The following is a 15,239-nucleotide window of genomic DNA, read 5'->3' on the forward strand; positions in this document are numbered from 1 at the left end:
GTGTAAAATAAGGTGAATGGTCGCTTTTACTACCATAAGAGAGAATCAACTGCACCAAAAGTGATGCGTAAAATATTTCTAAGGAACTACAAGGAAAGAAGGACTGAAGAAATAATATATTTTGAAATTTCTACCAAGTTTAAGATTACAGGTGGCTGATCAACGAGTAAAAATGATCTCAGTAATTCAAAGGATTAAGTAAATAATACCTTTTCGGAAGAAATGGCAGAAAGAAAGCAGTTACTATGGTAGAGGACACGAACACCTGTCTAAGTGATCGCCCCGAAGAAACTTCGCCACTAGGTGATTATCAAGCGATGCGCGAGAGAGGAAGGAGACTTTTCTTGACGGTGAATGTTATATATAGAGTTTACTTATCGTTATCTGTCGAGAGAATAACTGTCAGGTGAGTAATAGTCAAGTAACTATATATTATGTACTACACTCAGATCGTATGTAGTTAGAAGACCGAAGATTTTCATTTCTCAAGATGTTTAGTTATCAATGCGGCACTTTTAGCGGCAGCTTTTGACATTAAGCATTATAACTGAACAACATCTAGCTGGAAGAACTTGTGGTGCGTGACGACTCTACAGATATTTAAGATAATGGAACACACACGGAATAAGTAACCAAGGGTAGTGAGGAGACCAACGATAAGGGAAGGAGCTGTTAATAAGTGAGTCTGTAACTGATCGGTAGCTCGGATAAGAAGTGTTTGGCGATAGACGGGAGGATGTGATGTGGTTGAAGGAAGAAGGCTGCCAACAAAGTAATACGAGTGAGGAGGTGTAGATGTGCACGGAACTGTAGGCTAGAGGGTGTGAAGAAGCTGTTTAGTGACATCATGAGCTTGCATAACTTGGTATTGTGAATATGTTGTGAGAGAAGATTATATATATATATATATATATATATATATATATATATATATATATATATATATATATATATATATATATATATATATATATATATATATATATATATATATATATATATATATATATATATACTCGTATATATATAATTTTTTTTTTTTTTTTTTTTTTTTACGTTATGGCCTATAGCGCCTGTAGGTATACTTGAAGAGTATATGTGAGAAGCGCTGTTCAGCTTCCGCCCATTAGTGTCGCAGGTAATTCTATTTATAGTGGTACCCATATTAGGGCCCATATAACCATCCAAGCGCATCTTTGGTGTAACCACCTAGAACCAGGATATCATGATGACATTAGCAAGGGTCTGTGGAGGTCACAAGATTAATGACCACAGTCTTCATTATTCTACTCTCCCACATGAATTTCTGAAGCTGTATAAAATCACCAAATAGTAACCAGAATGAATATGAAAATGTGTCATGGTACTGAAGGGCTTAATCTGTCACTAAAATACCAAAAAACACGCTAAAATCACACGTCACTTCAACTGCAGCCTTTTAAAAGTATTGGGGGTGTGGGCAGAAGTATTTCAGAATATGGTCCTTAGGGTAGTATTCAGAAACACTTTACTCTCTTACTACGACAATTTTCTAAAGCCAGAGATGACTGGTCGGGTTCTGAAGCGACTATTTCCTTATAAGAACGCTGAAATCACGTTAATTTGTCACTACAATCATTAGAACATCCTGAAAAATCCGTGTTCCTCAAACTAAAACCTTTTGAAATAGTGGAAGTGCGTCGTGGAAATGCTTTAGAATATGACTACTCGACAAATGGCATAGCTTCAAAGCGGTATGTGGTGGCATTCGAACCTACGAGTGGACGTCTGCCCGATCCCACGCTCACCACCTTATCCACTACGCCACTCGCCTGCTGTGCTAGACCTGTATGCGGAGGCTGTGGGCGAGGTTGTGTGATCGAGTCTGTGTGTGAATGCTGAGAAGGAGCTATGCGAGAGTATGAGGGTGGTGTATGAGGTAACTGTGCGTGACATTTGTGTGTACAGCGTGTGTGTGTGTGAGGGGTTACTGTGTGAGACGTTGCTGTGTGAGGGAGTTGTATGATGAGGTTTTGGGAAAGGTGGGTGAGGGGCTTGCTGTGTGAGAGGTCTGTGTGAAGAGTGCTATTTGTTATGCTGTAGTTGTGTTAGAAAGTGAGTGAAGATTTTATGAAGGATTGCATGTGGGAAATATGTAAAGAGACTGTGTACATGAACAATACATGCGAGAACTGTGTGGTAGACTGTGCAAGGGCCTGTAAAAGAGGGACCTAAGAGGCGTCTCCAAAAAAGGAAGCTACATGAGGAGTTATTTGAGAGAATGTGTAAGTTAATGGTATAAGTGGACTATGTATAAATGCCTGTTTGAGGGACCAAATAGACAGGGAAGTGTGGTGCACAAGGGGTGGAGACTCCGAGCGCAGGAGGTAAGAGCAAAGACTTAGAGACGTGGGTAAGTGCGTAATGAAACCGGCCAAAGAAGAGAGCGATGATAAAGAACAGCTATATGGGGGCAGCGGTCCGCGAAATTTGTGATAATGGAGGGAGTGAACAATAGTGGTCACGTGGCCAGCTAACACAAGGGGATGGCGGGCAGGGGAGGCACTACAGTTAACTTATTTCACCGATTCTTGTACAACTCTAAATGTGTTACAGTCTTTATGCCGAGATACAGTAATACATGCATTTATGATTTTATCGTACCAAACGCAAATTTAGAAATTATTGTGGAACACGATTCAAACAAAGATACATTTTGTGATACGTAATTTATCGATATGATCAAACTCTAATTAACAAGTACAACGATTATCTTGTTTCACATTATATGAATATTTGTAAATGTCCAATACTTTGGACTAGCAATACAAATACAACTATTTTCAATAAAACATCACACCACTACGGCAGTAACCTTTCACATACGTACATGAACGAGACAGATCTATGGTTCGCTAACCTTCACCTATATAAATCATCCACATACAGGTGTATCTTTTGTGTGTAATTTATGTTTGATGTTTGTGTTTACACGCATAGTGTGTGTGTGTGTGTGTGTGTGTGTGTGTGTGTGTGTGTGTGTGTGTGTGTGTGTGTGTGTGTGTGCGCGCGCGCGCGAGCGCTTAATATCAGAAAAACCTTTAAATAAACAAAACTTAATTAGACTGTTGGTCTGTCATTGCAACCCTGGTCGCTTTGGTCTTGGTCCTGGAGTACAGCTGCACATGAATCACAACATCGCTATCTGGTTAAAAGCCCTAACAGGAAGCAGTGTTGAGGGGATAATGAGTACTACATGTTAACGAGATAACATGTTAACGAGTTGTTTTTGGGACTTAACAAGGGTGGTCAGTGGTGGAACGAGTGAACCAGGCTGGGAATGATCAGTGGGTGGTTAATTAATTCGTGGAGTGGTGGCGAAAAAATGTAACACGTGGGATCGGCGACTAAGAAGGGAGTGAGTGATGGATGGCAGCGCATAGGATGGAATGAGACAGCGTGTTGGTTTTATGGAGTATGAAAGGAATGTGTTCGTGGGAAGGGGTGGGACGAGTGAAGGGAGTGGGGTAGCGGGGTGGGGCGGAGAAGAGTCAAGGCATTGGGGTGGAGATGGGGTGGGGCTAATCACTAATGGGGGCGGGGACGAGGATGGGTGTAGATTGTGGGATAGTGGGGTGGAGATGGGAGTGGGTGAAGGTAGTGGGTAGTGGGGTGAAGAGGGGCCAGGTGTAGATAGTGGAGTAACGGGGTGAAGATAGGGGAGGGAGGGAGCATTGGGAAGCTGGATGAAGCGAAGTCAGGTGATGGTAGTTGAGTATAGCGAGGAGGAAAGGGACCGGCTTTAAGGGTAGGCAGTGAAGTAGTAGGGTGGAGCGAGTACAGAAGTGTAGGGAGGAGCAGCAGTGCCTGGTGAAGACAGAGGGAGTAATGGGCTGGGGTGTGGATGGTGGCGGGAAGATAGGGAGGTAGTGAGACAGAGGGGGGAGTAAGAAGGGCCCGGTGATGCTAGTAGGGGTTGTGGGGTGGAGCAGGAGCAGTGGGAGAGGAGGGGGTGATAGCAGGGTATAGCGGGGAGCAAGGGGCTGGGTGTTGAAGTTGTTTATCTGCAGACCTTAGCAGAAAGCAAGGGAGTTGTTGGGGGAGGGTGATGGTGATAGTAGTAGTGGAATCAGTCATTCTGTTACCGAACCTTCCTTCAACCATTTATTAAGTTTCAACAACCTACATGCTAATTATTCTATTCGAGATCATACAAATAATAATAAAATCCATGTTTCTTCCATTAAACCTCCTGTCGTCAAAATCACTAACACCAAACATCGCACCACGCAATCTCTGCAAAGGTAAGATAAATAAATCAAAGGAGAGATACTGAAGATAAAGGAAAGGAATGGACGTGCAGAGACGAATACAACGAGGGAAAAAAAACAATTGGAATGGAGTGGATATAATAAGAATACATCGTTTATAGACATTAAATGTACTGTGGCAAGAAAAGGAACGAGAACCAGTTGCAGAAGGAAGCATAGTTGTAGATACAGTAGTTGAACAATAGCGAAAATAACTGTATGGGCGGCAATGATGAGGGTGGTATGATGAAACAGCACCGTGGAGGGTGTTGGATGAACTGCGCAGATAACGTTGGTAGAAAACAGGAGAAAGCAATAAGAGGTGAGGGAAAACTAATGAGATCAGGGTGAGGTATTTAAGGTCTGTTGCTTCGTTGTTTTTTGTGGTTGCATAGATCGGGAAGGTACAGGTTGCTTGCAGTGAGTATGGGAATTTCAGGAGTTGAGGGAGGTGAGGGAAAAGAACGATGAGATCAAGATAATGGCATGTGAAGGTAATGAATAAGTAAGTAGTTGCAGGATGACAAGCAGTATCTGGCATCTCGTTCCTAATCTTTCCACTGTCTTCTCTTTATATATACATTTTCTTTATAATAGCCATAACATGAGTCCTGTCATATGTTCGCTTCATAAATAACTATTACTCCCAGTGTGGCTAAAGCTTATGCCAAATGGTTTAGCGACTTTATTAATCTGACAGGGTAAACTGGGGGACTGTGAATGTTCCTAACAGTGAGATGCAGAAGACATTGCGTAAGAATAAAGTTACGTTTTGGTTGAAACTACAAATTTTCTGGTTGAATATTTACCCAAGATCGTCACCACCACACGGGTTTCCACCTTCCTACACTAGCACATGATGGAAATGCAGGACGTAAAAAGTGAATGTAAAAGTATAGGTATTGAAAAAGATGTGATGGGCGATAAAGAAGAATGTGTGTGTGTATGTGTGTGTGTGTGTGTGTGTGTGTGTGTGTGTGTGTGTTTCATTATACTCATATAACACATTAACAGAATTAATATGTATGCTCTCTCTCTCTCTCTCTCTCTCTCTCTCTCTCTCTCTTACCTTTACCGCTGCAGATGGAGGTCCAGACGCAGGCAACATGTATGGACTCATTTCTTGTCTCACACGGTCGTTTTGATAACACTGTGATCCCAGGGCGCATCCCAAAACTGACCTACGGCACTGTAGCACACACACACATACTTCCACGACACACACTAAGCTCAAGAAATAGAAAAAGTCACACCAGGCAACGATATGTGTACCGCCTGTGAACAATATGGCTCACTTAACATTCCTGTGAGTCCTCTGCGAGAGGCTGTGACCAACACTGCTTCGAACTGTTGAGGAGGAAGATTCGTTGACCGTGAAACTACGAAATTACAAGTGTAACGGAAGCAAGAGGAAAGTAAAAGCGCCGGATGCGTGTTTTTGTGTGTATATGTGTTTAGGAAAAGCATGAATTTGCTGCACTGGAGGAAAAAGAAACGAAAAGACTTGAGAAATAAACTTTTAATATCACAGCGTACCAAGCAAGTCTCACCTCTGAATCTTGTCCCAGCTGAGTCTTGAATCTTGTAAGTGCGCAATTGTCAAACCTTTGAGCTCCATCCTCTCTCATTTAACTTACTACTCCTTGGTTCATTCCTCTACTTTCTTGGTTATCCGAGCAGGAAAGAAAATGATACACTTTCTTGTAAACAATAATATATTTACATCTATCTGTCGTTCACAAAACATCATTCTAGACGTACAAATCTCTGCTCCGCTACCTAGGGGTCCCGCCTGGCAGGGCTGCGCGGGGCTGGCTTACTCCCTCACCTAGTGCACACTACTCTTACACCCAACACACATGTTCACATATAATACACTTTCACTATTAACTTGTGCTTTATTTGACAAGTAAACACACACACACACACACACACACACACACACACACACACACAGTGTGATGAGGAAGAATCAGCCGCCGTGCCGCCATCCGTCAGCACAAGTCCTGAAGGGGTCGTTTAGACTAAGCTCTTCTACTGTTACAAAGGATAGATACAAAACGCACTTTTCTAAATCTTACGCCAGAGGGAACAGGAGCTGATAGGGACGTTGGGAGGAGAGTCTCTCATGTACGTACAGTACACTCTTGACGTTTTTGCTGCTGCTGCACCGACACCACCACACCACCACCATCCAACAGCTAGATTCCCTTGTTTAATTTACTTACGGACTCCCGTCAACAGGACGCATATGTACCTTGAGGGCGCCGGGTGTGCGTGGTGTGGCGTGTGTCTTCTCTCCAGGGGTCAAGGAGAGGATCGGGAAAGGCATGTTCTATTTTAGTATGTACAAAATATACACCGCCACGTCCCGGAGCCATGCGAACGAAGCTCGCGCGCTGGGAGAGAGAAAAAAAAAAAAAAAAAAAAAACAGCACAGATCAAAGAAAAAGGGACAAGAAGGTAATTAATGTATATTGAAAGGATTACATTTTCTGGAACAGGTAGTGAAAAAAGTTACATAAGTTAGCTCGTGTTTAAAAGTGTTTTTGGACTGAATACCGAAGTATATCACACGTGTGCAAGTTATTTGAAAACATCCGATGCCTTGATCCACACCTAGGGCGAAAATTCCTCACTCATAACTTGATTAAAACAAAGAAAATGAGGAGACAACATTCTGAAGAGCTGAAAACTATTAAGTAAAACGAGGCAGTGATATCCTGGAGAGTAAAAACTTCTACAGTCACGGTCTTCCCTCATGAATGATGACAGTGGGAAGACAGAAAACCAGATCGTGGAACGGAAAAGTATTGGGGAAAAACTGCGTCGCGGATGACTGCTAAGCGAGATCACAGGAGCTCGGGGGGCGGGGTGAGCAGGGCAAGGGGCGGCCGTGAGCCCAGAGCGCGGCAAGGAAGGACAATCAACTCACCAGTAACCATAACGGCATTCATCAGGATAACAAAGAAGTGTGGACAGGGGGGAAGGAGACGGAGGCAACTAAGAGCGCGTGTGGATACAACAGCGAAAGAAGACATTCACTCAGAGAAAAACTACGTGGGGGAGGAAGGGGAAGGTGGTTATGGGTTGTTCATTGGTGGTATATTGAGAAACAAATATTACATTAGTGGAAATAACAATACTTACTCCCACATCTGAAAAAAAAAAGTCGCTCGGTTGTGTTTCTTCCGAAGCCTCGAACGCTCTGGAAGTTTTGCGGCTCAGAAAAAAGAAAGACTTCGACGATAGAAATCTAATACTGGTCCTATTTACAAGGTGTTTCAGAATCCTCCGCGCGCGCCTTTGTCCGGGAAACTGGATTCGACCCTCAAATGCTCAACCCCGTTCTATACTTGTACCGGATTGGATCTGAGGATAATCACTGTCCCGTCATCTCCATCACCAGGCGCTTCGGGCTTGCGTGTGCCCGTGGAGGACCCTGCCTGACACATTGAGAACACCTGCTTCAGGACACTAGCACCTTCGTGTGAAAACTGTCAAGAAATTACGTCTGTCAAGTTATGTATTCATGGAAAATTACATTTCAGAAATCGGAACGAGGAAGAGGAAATGGCTGGGAAGCTTAGCACAATGTTCAGTGTACAAAAAGAGGTGTCTTCTGTTACAGGTTCCCTCAATACTGAAGAGCCGTGGGACCGTCACGTTTCTCGCTCCAGACAGAGTAGCTACTGAAAGTTATTGCTGCCGACGAATACCGAAGATGCCTTCAGAGACTTTGTGTTTGTTTTCACTTCCTATGTACATATATATGGCTATTGTGTATTGTTCATTAAGTCTTAGACACCCTGTAGGTACCATTCCACTCGGCGCCCTGACGAGACAGCTTCATGACAGGATTCGGACCTTATGTACAGTTGAGTAATAGAACACCATCCACAACTTGTTTCACACATTGCTGGCCACAGTTCACACACAGCTGATATATAAAAATAACAATGATAAAGAGACAGACAGATGTACCCCAAGGGTCGGCACGCACCTACACCCTCGCTGCACATGAAGTCCTAAATATGTATGATTGACTTACGATCAACACTTGACTAGAGAAGTTCAACTATTCCTTAATCGTCGTAGTCTGTTCTGGAAGATCCTACAGCTTCTTGTGTCGCTTTTCAAATATAATCTCAATATATTTGCCTAAAGTGATGTACTTCTTATAAAAGGAAACTAACTGTCACTGAATTAATCAAGTAACTAATTTATTTACTCACTTATTCATTAATTTATTCGTTCATTTATCCATGTCTCTCTCTCTCTCTCTCTCTCTCTCTCTCTCTCTCTCTCTCTCTCTCTCTCTCTCTCATCAAACCGTTAAAGTATCTCAGTCTATCACGAGTCCCGCGCCACACAGCTGGCGTCATCCACGCGACACCCGCCAATATGTGTGTCGGACACGCTGCTGTCCACCTCTGCCTTCTTGGATACGAGAAGTAAATAAAAGACAAATGACAATGGACGTCTATACTCGCACAAAAATGAATTTAAGATGCACTTCCCTTTTCTATACGAATCAGTAAGCGACAGCGGTGACACTGCCCACTCACTGCGTAATTTAAGGTGAAGTGCCTTATATTCTCTCTATTTTTGAGCATCATTAAAACTCACAGAAAACATTTACTTGCTATGATACAGTCAGAAGTCCTGTGTTGCTACACATGCAACTTTTCATGAGCATTTGTCCCCAGTACTGGAAATGGTGGGTGCACGGGAGGCGATCCTGACTCATGCCACCATGCGTGCTCTGTCAGCGCCGCCAGTTTTACCACGCACAATCGCACACTCTCCACTCTGCGTCCTTTCTCGGCGGCCTTTCTTTCCATAGTCAGTCGCTGGATCTCTGGCGAAGAGATGCAAAACTCTTTACGGCCAGAACTCGCAACCTGACTAGTCATTCCCGCTACTTGGCTGGTGGATCACGGCTTATAGCTTGGTCTGCTTGTCACCTCCAGCATAGAAAGACGCGTCAGTTTCCTCGCAGGACCCACAGGAGACGGCGTCACTGGGGACGCCCTCGACAGCACTGGAGTCAGGAGAGGTGCCCGGCTGCCCTGTTCTCGATCCGGCACCAGTTTCACCTTCTGCCGAACGAGTGGATCCACCATACACACTCGCTGCATCTCGGCTGCACCAGTACTCGCCGTCTGAGCGAATGGAGCCGCTAGGAGCGTAGACCTGCGCCTGGTCAGACTTTAGGAGAGCATCACTCTCCAACGAAACCTGGCGCCGGGGTCCAATGCGCCCCTCGTCCAGGGCGGGGGAGCCCGGCGGTGACGCCCACCCGTAAAAGTTGGGACGATACGCCTGTGATGGGATGACGGCTGCCGCAGAGTCGAAGGGAGAAATGCGGGAGGGATCGTGGCAACAGGGCCGCGACAGGGAGTACAGGGACCCACCCGATGCCCGCGCCACCCGCACGTACCCACACCGGCTGGAGCGGCTGCTGCGCCGGCACGATGACGATGACGAATTGCGAGAACCGCACGTGCCGCAGCGGCTGTGAGAGTGGGCGTGGGAGTGGGCGTGGGAATGGGAGTGGGAGTGGTGAGCGTGGCACTGGCTCTGGCTGCAGGAGTGGGAGCAACAGTGGCCATCGTCGTCGCGGTGCAAGGCGTCCGTGAGGCCATCAATGCTCTGGTAGGTGTTGGTGGAGCCGCCGTAAGGAGAGCCGGTGCCCTCCAGACTGGCAGTTCTGGAGGGTCTCGGCGAGGCCACCCGCGTGGAGGAGTAGCACGCGTAGGGAAGCTGTGGAAGAGACACCCGCTCTTCAGACATGCCGCAGTATCACTCCCTTCCTGTAAAGCTAACTGGGCAAGCTCACTCTACTATTCCTCCATCCCGCGCCTAACCCTCATCCCTCTTATGCTCACTACCTCCATTATCACAACGAAATGCTTCCTGCATCCTCAACCTAACTTCCTCATCACATTATTCCTCCCTCCTGCTTCACCACCATCACCACCACCACCATCACCACCACAGCTACCACCACCCATGCCTGTCATGCACTTATTCATTCCTGCTCTTTTTCTCTCTAAATTCCATCAACTCTCCTACTCCATTCAGACTTCAGCCTTTTTCTCTCTTATTCCATTCTTAGATTTGAGTAGAAATAGGGATAGAATTTGACCATCTCCAGGTGGTTTTTCGTTTTATAAGCTTAGAAATAACCCTTTTTGTTCAAAGTTGATATTTTTACGTTGAAAAAGAAGAAAATAATAATAGTAATAATAATAATAATAATAATAATAATAATAATAATAATAATAATAATAATAATAATAATAATAATAATAAGAAGAAGAAGAAGAAGAAGAAGAAAAAAAGAAGAAGATGATAAATAAGAATAAGAATAAGAATAAAAATAATAATAAGAAGAAGAAGATGAAAATGAAGGTGAAGATGATGATGAAAAGAAGAACGTCCTCCATTACATCGGTACATCACTTTTCCTATTCTATCAATTTCTCTCTCTCTCTCTCTCTCTCTCTCTCTCTCTCTCTCTCTCTCTCTCTCTCTCTCTCTCTCTCTCTCTCTTATTTTTTACCACAGACACTTCATTCTTTCTCAGTCTTAACTCTCGTGTTCGAGAATATTTTCTGGCTTAATTCTCTCCTTTCCTCTTTGCTTCCTCCTCTCCATTTCTCCTCTTACCTGAGCTTAAATCTTCTTTCTCCTACAATTTACTCTTCCTCTTACTTCTATTTTCCACTTATGTTTCTCATCCTCCACTGTCCTCCTCCCCTCGTAAACCCATCCTAACACTCTACATGTTCTTCCTCCTATTTCTCTCCTACCTTTATTTTGCTTTCTCTTTCTAAATTCACCTTTTTTTTTAATCTTGTGTTTTACCTCCTACCATTCTACCCCCATTGTTTCCTTCCCACATTTCTCATTTTACCTTCCCATCTTTTTCCCCTTTACCATCATTTTATTTCCTTCTTTCCCTCTCCCTTATTTTCCACACCTCGCATTTTACCTTCTCATATTCCATCATTTTCTCCCGGTTTCCCTCTTGCCCCGTTTTCTTTTATCTACTTTTATTTTACCCTCCCTCCCGCAGACAACCTCACCTCCTCCAGAGTGTTGGTGCGGGAGAAGTCTCGGTGTCGATGTGTCCCTGGCGGTGGGTTAGGCGGCGGGGGCGGCACTAGATCTCGTAGCGTCAAGGCCACACCCTGGAGGTCAGAGAGTTAAGGTTTTTGAGGAGTCACGGGACAGACAGACAGGGAACCAGACACATCTTACCCTAACCTCCGCCACACACAGGCTAGTATTCAGAAACACTGCTCTTTCTCTCTCCACGATTATCTTCGAAGGCCACAGAGATGATTAGACAGGTTCTCAAGAGTGTTTTCCTACTAGAAATGTAGAAATATTGTTCATCTGTCACTATAATTGTGAAAACACTCTTGAAAAACACGTGCATCTTTAAGCAGACCCTTTTGAAAGTAGTGGACGTGGAGAGTTTAAGTGTTTCAGAATATGGTACACACACACACACACACACACACACACACACACACACACACACACAGTTACCTTGTGCAGTAAGTGAGGCTGAGAAGTAAAAGGATTGACGCTGTATGGAGAGGCAACGCCCTTGGTCTGGGTGTGGCGGGAGAGGTGGTGGCCGCTAAGGGTGGTGCTGAGGGCAGGGTGCGGAGTGGAGGTGAGGCGGGGCACCCCGACACTGTGGAACGACAAGCTCGACGACCCCAGCAGCGTGGGCGACGACGTCTCGATGAAGAACGGCCGTTTAGACTCCGTGACGGACTTTTCTGTGGGAGGGAATGGGAGAGGAGAGTGAATCAGCAAGTCCCTCTGTGGCGAAGCGAAGAGAGACGAGAGGATTAGATGACGAACTGGAGGAGTGGCTAAAAATTTCATGCTGCTTCTCCTTTGGTAGTGGAGGAGGAAAAAGAAGAAAGAAAAGAAGGAAAATGAAACAGTGACCGTCTGTAATGGAGGAAAAGTAGTGAAGAGGAGATGGAAGGAGGAAGAGAGGGAAGGAAGAAGAGGAGCGGGGGAAATGACGCCCTATTGTGGTGGAGAAAAGAGTGGATGATGAGCAGGAGGATGAAATACCATCCTTCTGTGGAGGCGGTAAGAAAGAGGAGGAGGAGGAGGAAGATGAGTTAGTGTTCTTCGAGAGGAGGAAGGGAGAAGGTGAAATGGAGCCTTTGTGTGAGTGGGAAGAATGCCTGCCTTCCTTCACTTTAGAAATGGTTTGCGATAACACTGTAAAAAATTATCATTGTCATTCTTTTTTACCATCACCACCACCAACACCATCATTATTGTCTTCATCGTTATCATCATCATCATCATCATCAACATATCGACCTTCTCTGTTTGTGTAGTATCAACTTTTCAACGACTCAGTATGTCTCTATCCTCCTCATCCGTATTCCTGACTAAATAATTCAGCGAAAGTTTAATGAAGAGCATCGTAGTTCATGCCAGTTTGTGTCGCCGTGGGTTTCAACAAGCACAACACAGACGCTGGGAGACATATGCATTGGAAAACACCTCAGCCTACTACAGCTCGGTGAAGATGCACCTCACTAAATTATTCAAGGATCAAGGACAATCCGGAACAAGGAACGCTCTCATGTTGGCAAACACACACACACACGCACACACACACACACACACACACACACACACACACACACACACACACACACACACACACACACACACACACACACACACGCAGACACAATCAAACAAGGAAAAACAATACGATTAAAGTAACTACTTGTCTGATATCCCAGCTCACCTATAACAATGTAAGTATTTGTATTTTTCTCGTGTGTCATTCGACATTCCATTCACTCAACGTTGGAGAATATTTCTGAGATGTTAAAAACTGAAATCTTTACGAGGCTTTATTACATTTTCTTACTCAAAGGCAACTCGCAAGTCTCCCCATACTCCCTTCTTCCAGTTCTCGTCCTATAAACAACCCGAACAACACTGACGAGAGCAGAAAAACACACAAGAGCAGAGCACAACGGAGACGCACCTTCGTTGTCAGTGTTGTTGAGCATGTCCTTGGAGAGTTTGGCGTTGTATTCGTCCTGCTGCTGTTGCTGTTGCTGTTGTTGTTGTTGCTGCTGTTGCTGGATAAGGTGAGTTGCATGGGAGCCTTTGAGTAGCGGAACACATTGAGGCAGAGACAGGAACTTCTCGCACACCTGAGGGAGGAGAGGGAGGAAATGCAGGTGTAGCGAGGCGAGAGAATGTAGCGAGACAGGCGAAGTGAGGAGGACTGGCCTGGAATGAGGACACGGAGGGATGGAATGGGAATGGCCTGCTGTGGGAGGCTGCACCGTGAACTGAAAGAGATAAATCTTGGCGCTCACTGAGCAAAGGACAGGCAATTCCTTCGTTCTCATGACATGACCTGCGCCTTCTACACCTGTCCTTTTCCTTACTATTCTTTCCTCCTATGCTTTTCTCCATCCGAGTCTCTTTTTTTTTTCCTGCTCTCTCGTGTCTCTTTTTTGTTCCTCTGTCCTGACTTATCTAACTCTCACCTTATTCTTGCGGTTGTTGCAGGTGGCCAGCACGGAGGCGGACGCGTAGGCCTCGGCGCTAACATCCATCTCTCCCTTCTTCCCCGCTGTAAAGGTCCCAAGGGAGTCGATCTCGGCATACTCAGGAGCCAGGGAAGCCAGCAGCTCTCGGTTCCGCTCACTGCTGTCCCCGCCACCCCCACCGCTTCCGCCGCCGCCAGCATTTCCATCACCGCTGCTGCCGCTGGTCTGTTTGCCGTCGCTCTTCTCCCCGTCACCAGGCTTCCACCCAGACTCAGGCCACAGGTTCTCCCCGCCGTAGAAGTTGGCCAAGTTGCTCGTCTTTGTAACGGAGCCTGAGAGATGAGGAGAACGGACGAGGTTATTGGTTTTGTGCATACGCAGTACTGGTAGAATTAGAAGCAGGTTTATTAGTAGTTGTAGAAATAGTTGTATGATATTCGTTGTTTTCGAAGTTCTGGTGATAATCGTAGTGGTAGTATAGTAGCAGTAGTAGTAGTAGTAGTAGTAGTAGTAGTAGTAGTAGTAGTAGTAGTAGTAGTAACAGTGATGGTGGTGGTGGTATTGGTGGAATAGTAGTATTAAGAGTAGCTGTTTTTGCTGTTGTTGCTGTTATTACTGTTATTGGTGGTGGTAGTGTTGTTCATGCTGATGTTGTTGACGTTCATGCTGTTGTTGTAATGAGCACTGGAGCCAAGTAGTAGTAATAGCTGCTGCTCCAGTAGCAGCAGCAGCAGCAGCAGCAGCAGCAGCAGCAGCAGCAGCAGCAGCAGCAGCAGCAGCAGCAGCAGTAGCAGTGCAGTGCAGCAGCAGTGGCAGCAGTGGCAGTGCAGCAGCAGCAGCAGCAGCAGCAGCAGCAGTAGCAGCATTAAAAATGCAGCAGCAGCAGCAGTGGCAGCAGCAGCAGCAGCAGCAGCAGCAGCAGTAGTAGTGGTAGTAGTAGTAGTAGTAGTAGCAGTAGTAGTAGTAGTAGTAGTGCAGTTGTTGCAGCAGCAATAGTAGCAGTTCTAGTAGCAGTAGCAGTAGTAGTAGTAGTAGTAGTAGTAGTAGTAGTACTCGTGGTCGTTGTTGTTGTTGTTATTGTTGTTGTTGTTGTTGTTGTTGTTGATATTGTTATTGTTGTTGTTGTTGTTGTTGTTTTCGCTGTTGTCTGTGCATCATCATCATCATTATCATCAGCAACAGCAGCAAGCAGCACCCGTGGCAGTAATAACAGAAGCACGAGAAGTAGCAGCAGTCTCAGCAGCATCAATAATGTTCATGTTCAAAGCTTTGTAGTATCACTCCACTTTCCAAAAGCAGGCGTACGTAATTCTTGGAGTAACCTTGATCATTTTTCTATGAGCACACGTTTATTCATTGTATATAATATGCATATATATAT

At 45.0% G+C, this 15,239-nt stretch overlaps 1 protein-coding gene across 1 annotated transcript in view; it reads right to left on the minus strand.

The window, feature by feature from the left end:
- Window positions 1-5,990: 5,990 nt before the first annotated feature.
- LOC123516054 (roundabout homolog 2-like) overlaps window positions 5,991-15,239 on the minus strand; it is a 305,146-nt gene continuing 295,897 nt past the window's right edge. The window contains exons 12-16 of the mRNA XM_045275074.1: window positions 13,856-14,190; window positions 13,342-13,513; window positions 11,853-12,091; window positions 11,384-11,488; window positions 5,991-10,055 (exon numbers count right to left, since the gene is read on the minus strand). Coding sequence (XP_045131009.1) covers window positions 9,234-10,055; window positions 11,384-11,488; window positions 11,853-12,091; window positions 13,342-13,513; window positions 13,856-14,190 — 1,673 coding nt within the window. The 3' untranslated portion in view covers window positions 5,991-9,233. The remainder of the gene's footprint in view (window positions 10,056-11,383; window positions 11,489-11,852; window positions 12,092-13,341; window positions 13,514-13,855; window positions 14,191-15,239) is intronic.

This window comes from Portunus trituberculatus, chromosome 40 (genome assembly GCF_017591435.1).
Source record: "Portunus trituberculatus isolate SZX2019 chromosome 40, ASM1759143v1, whole genome shotgun sequence".
Classification (NCBI taxonomy): Eukaryota; Metazoa; Arthropoda; class Malacostraca; order Decapoda; family Portunidae; genus Portunus; species Portunus trituberculatus.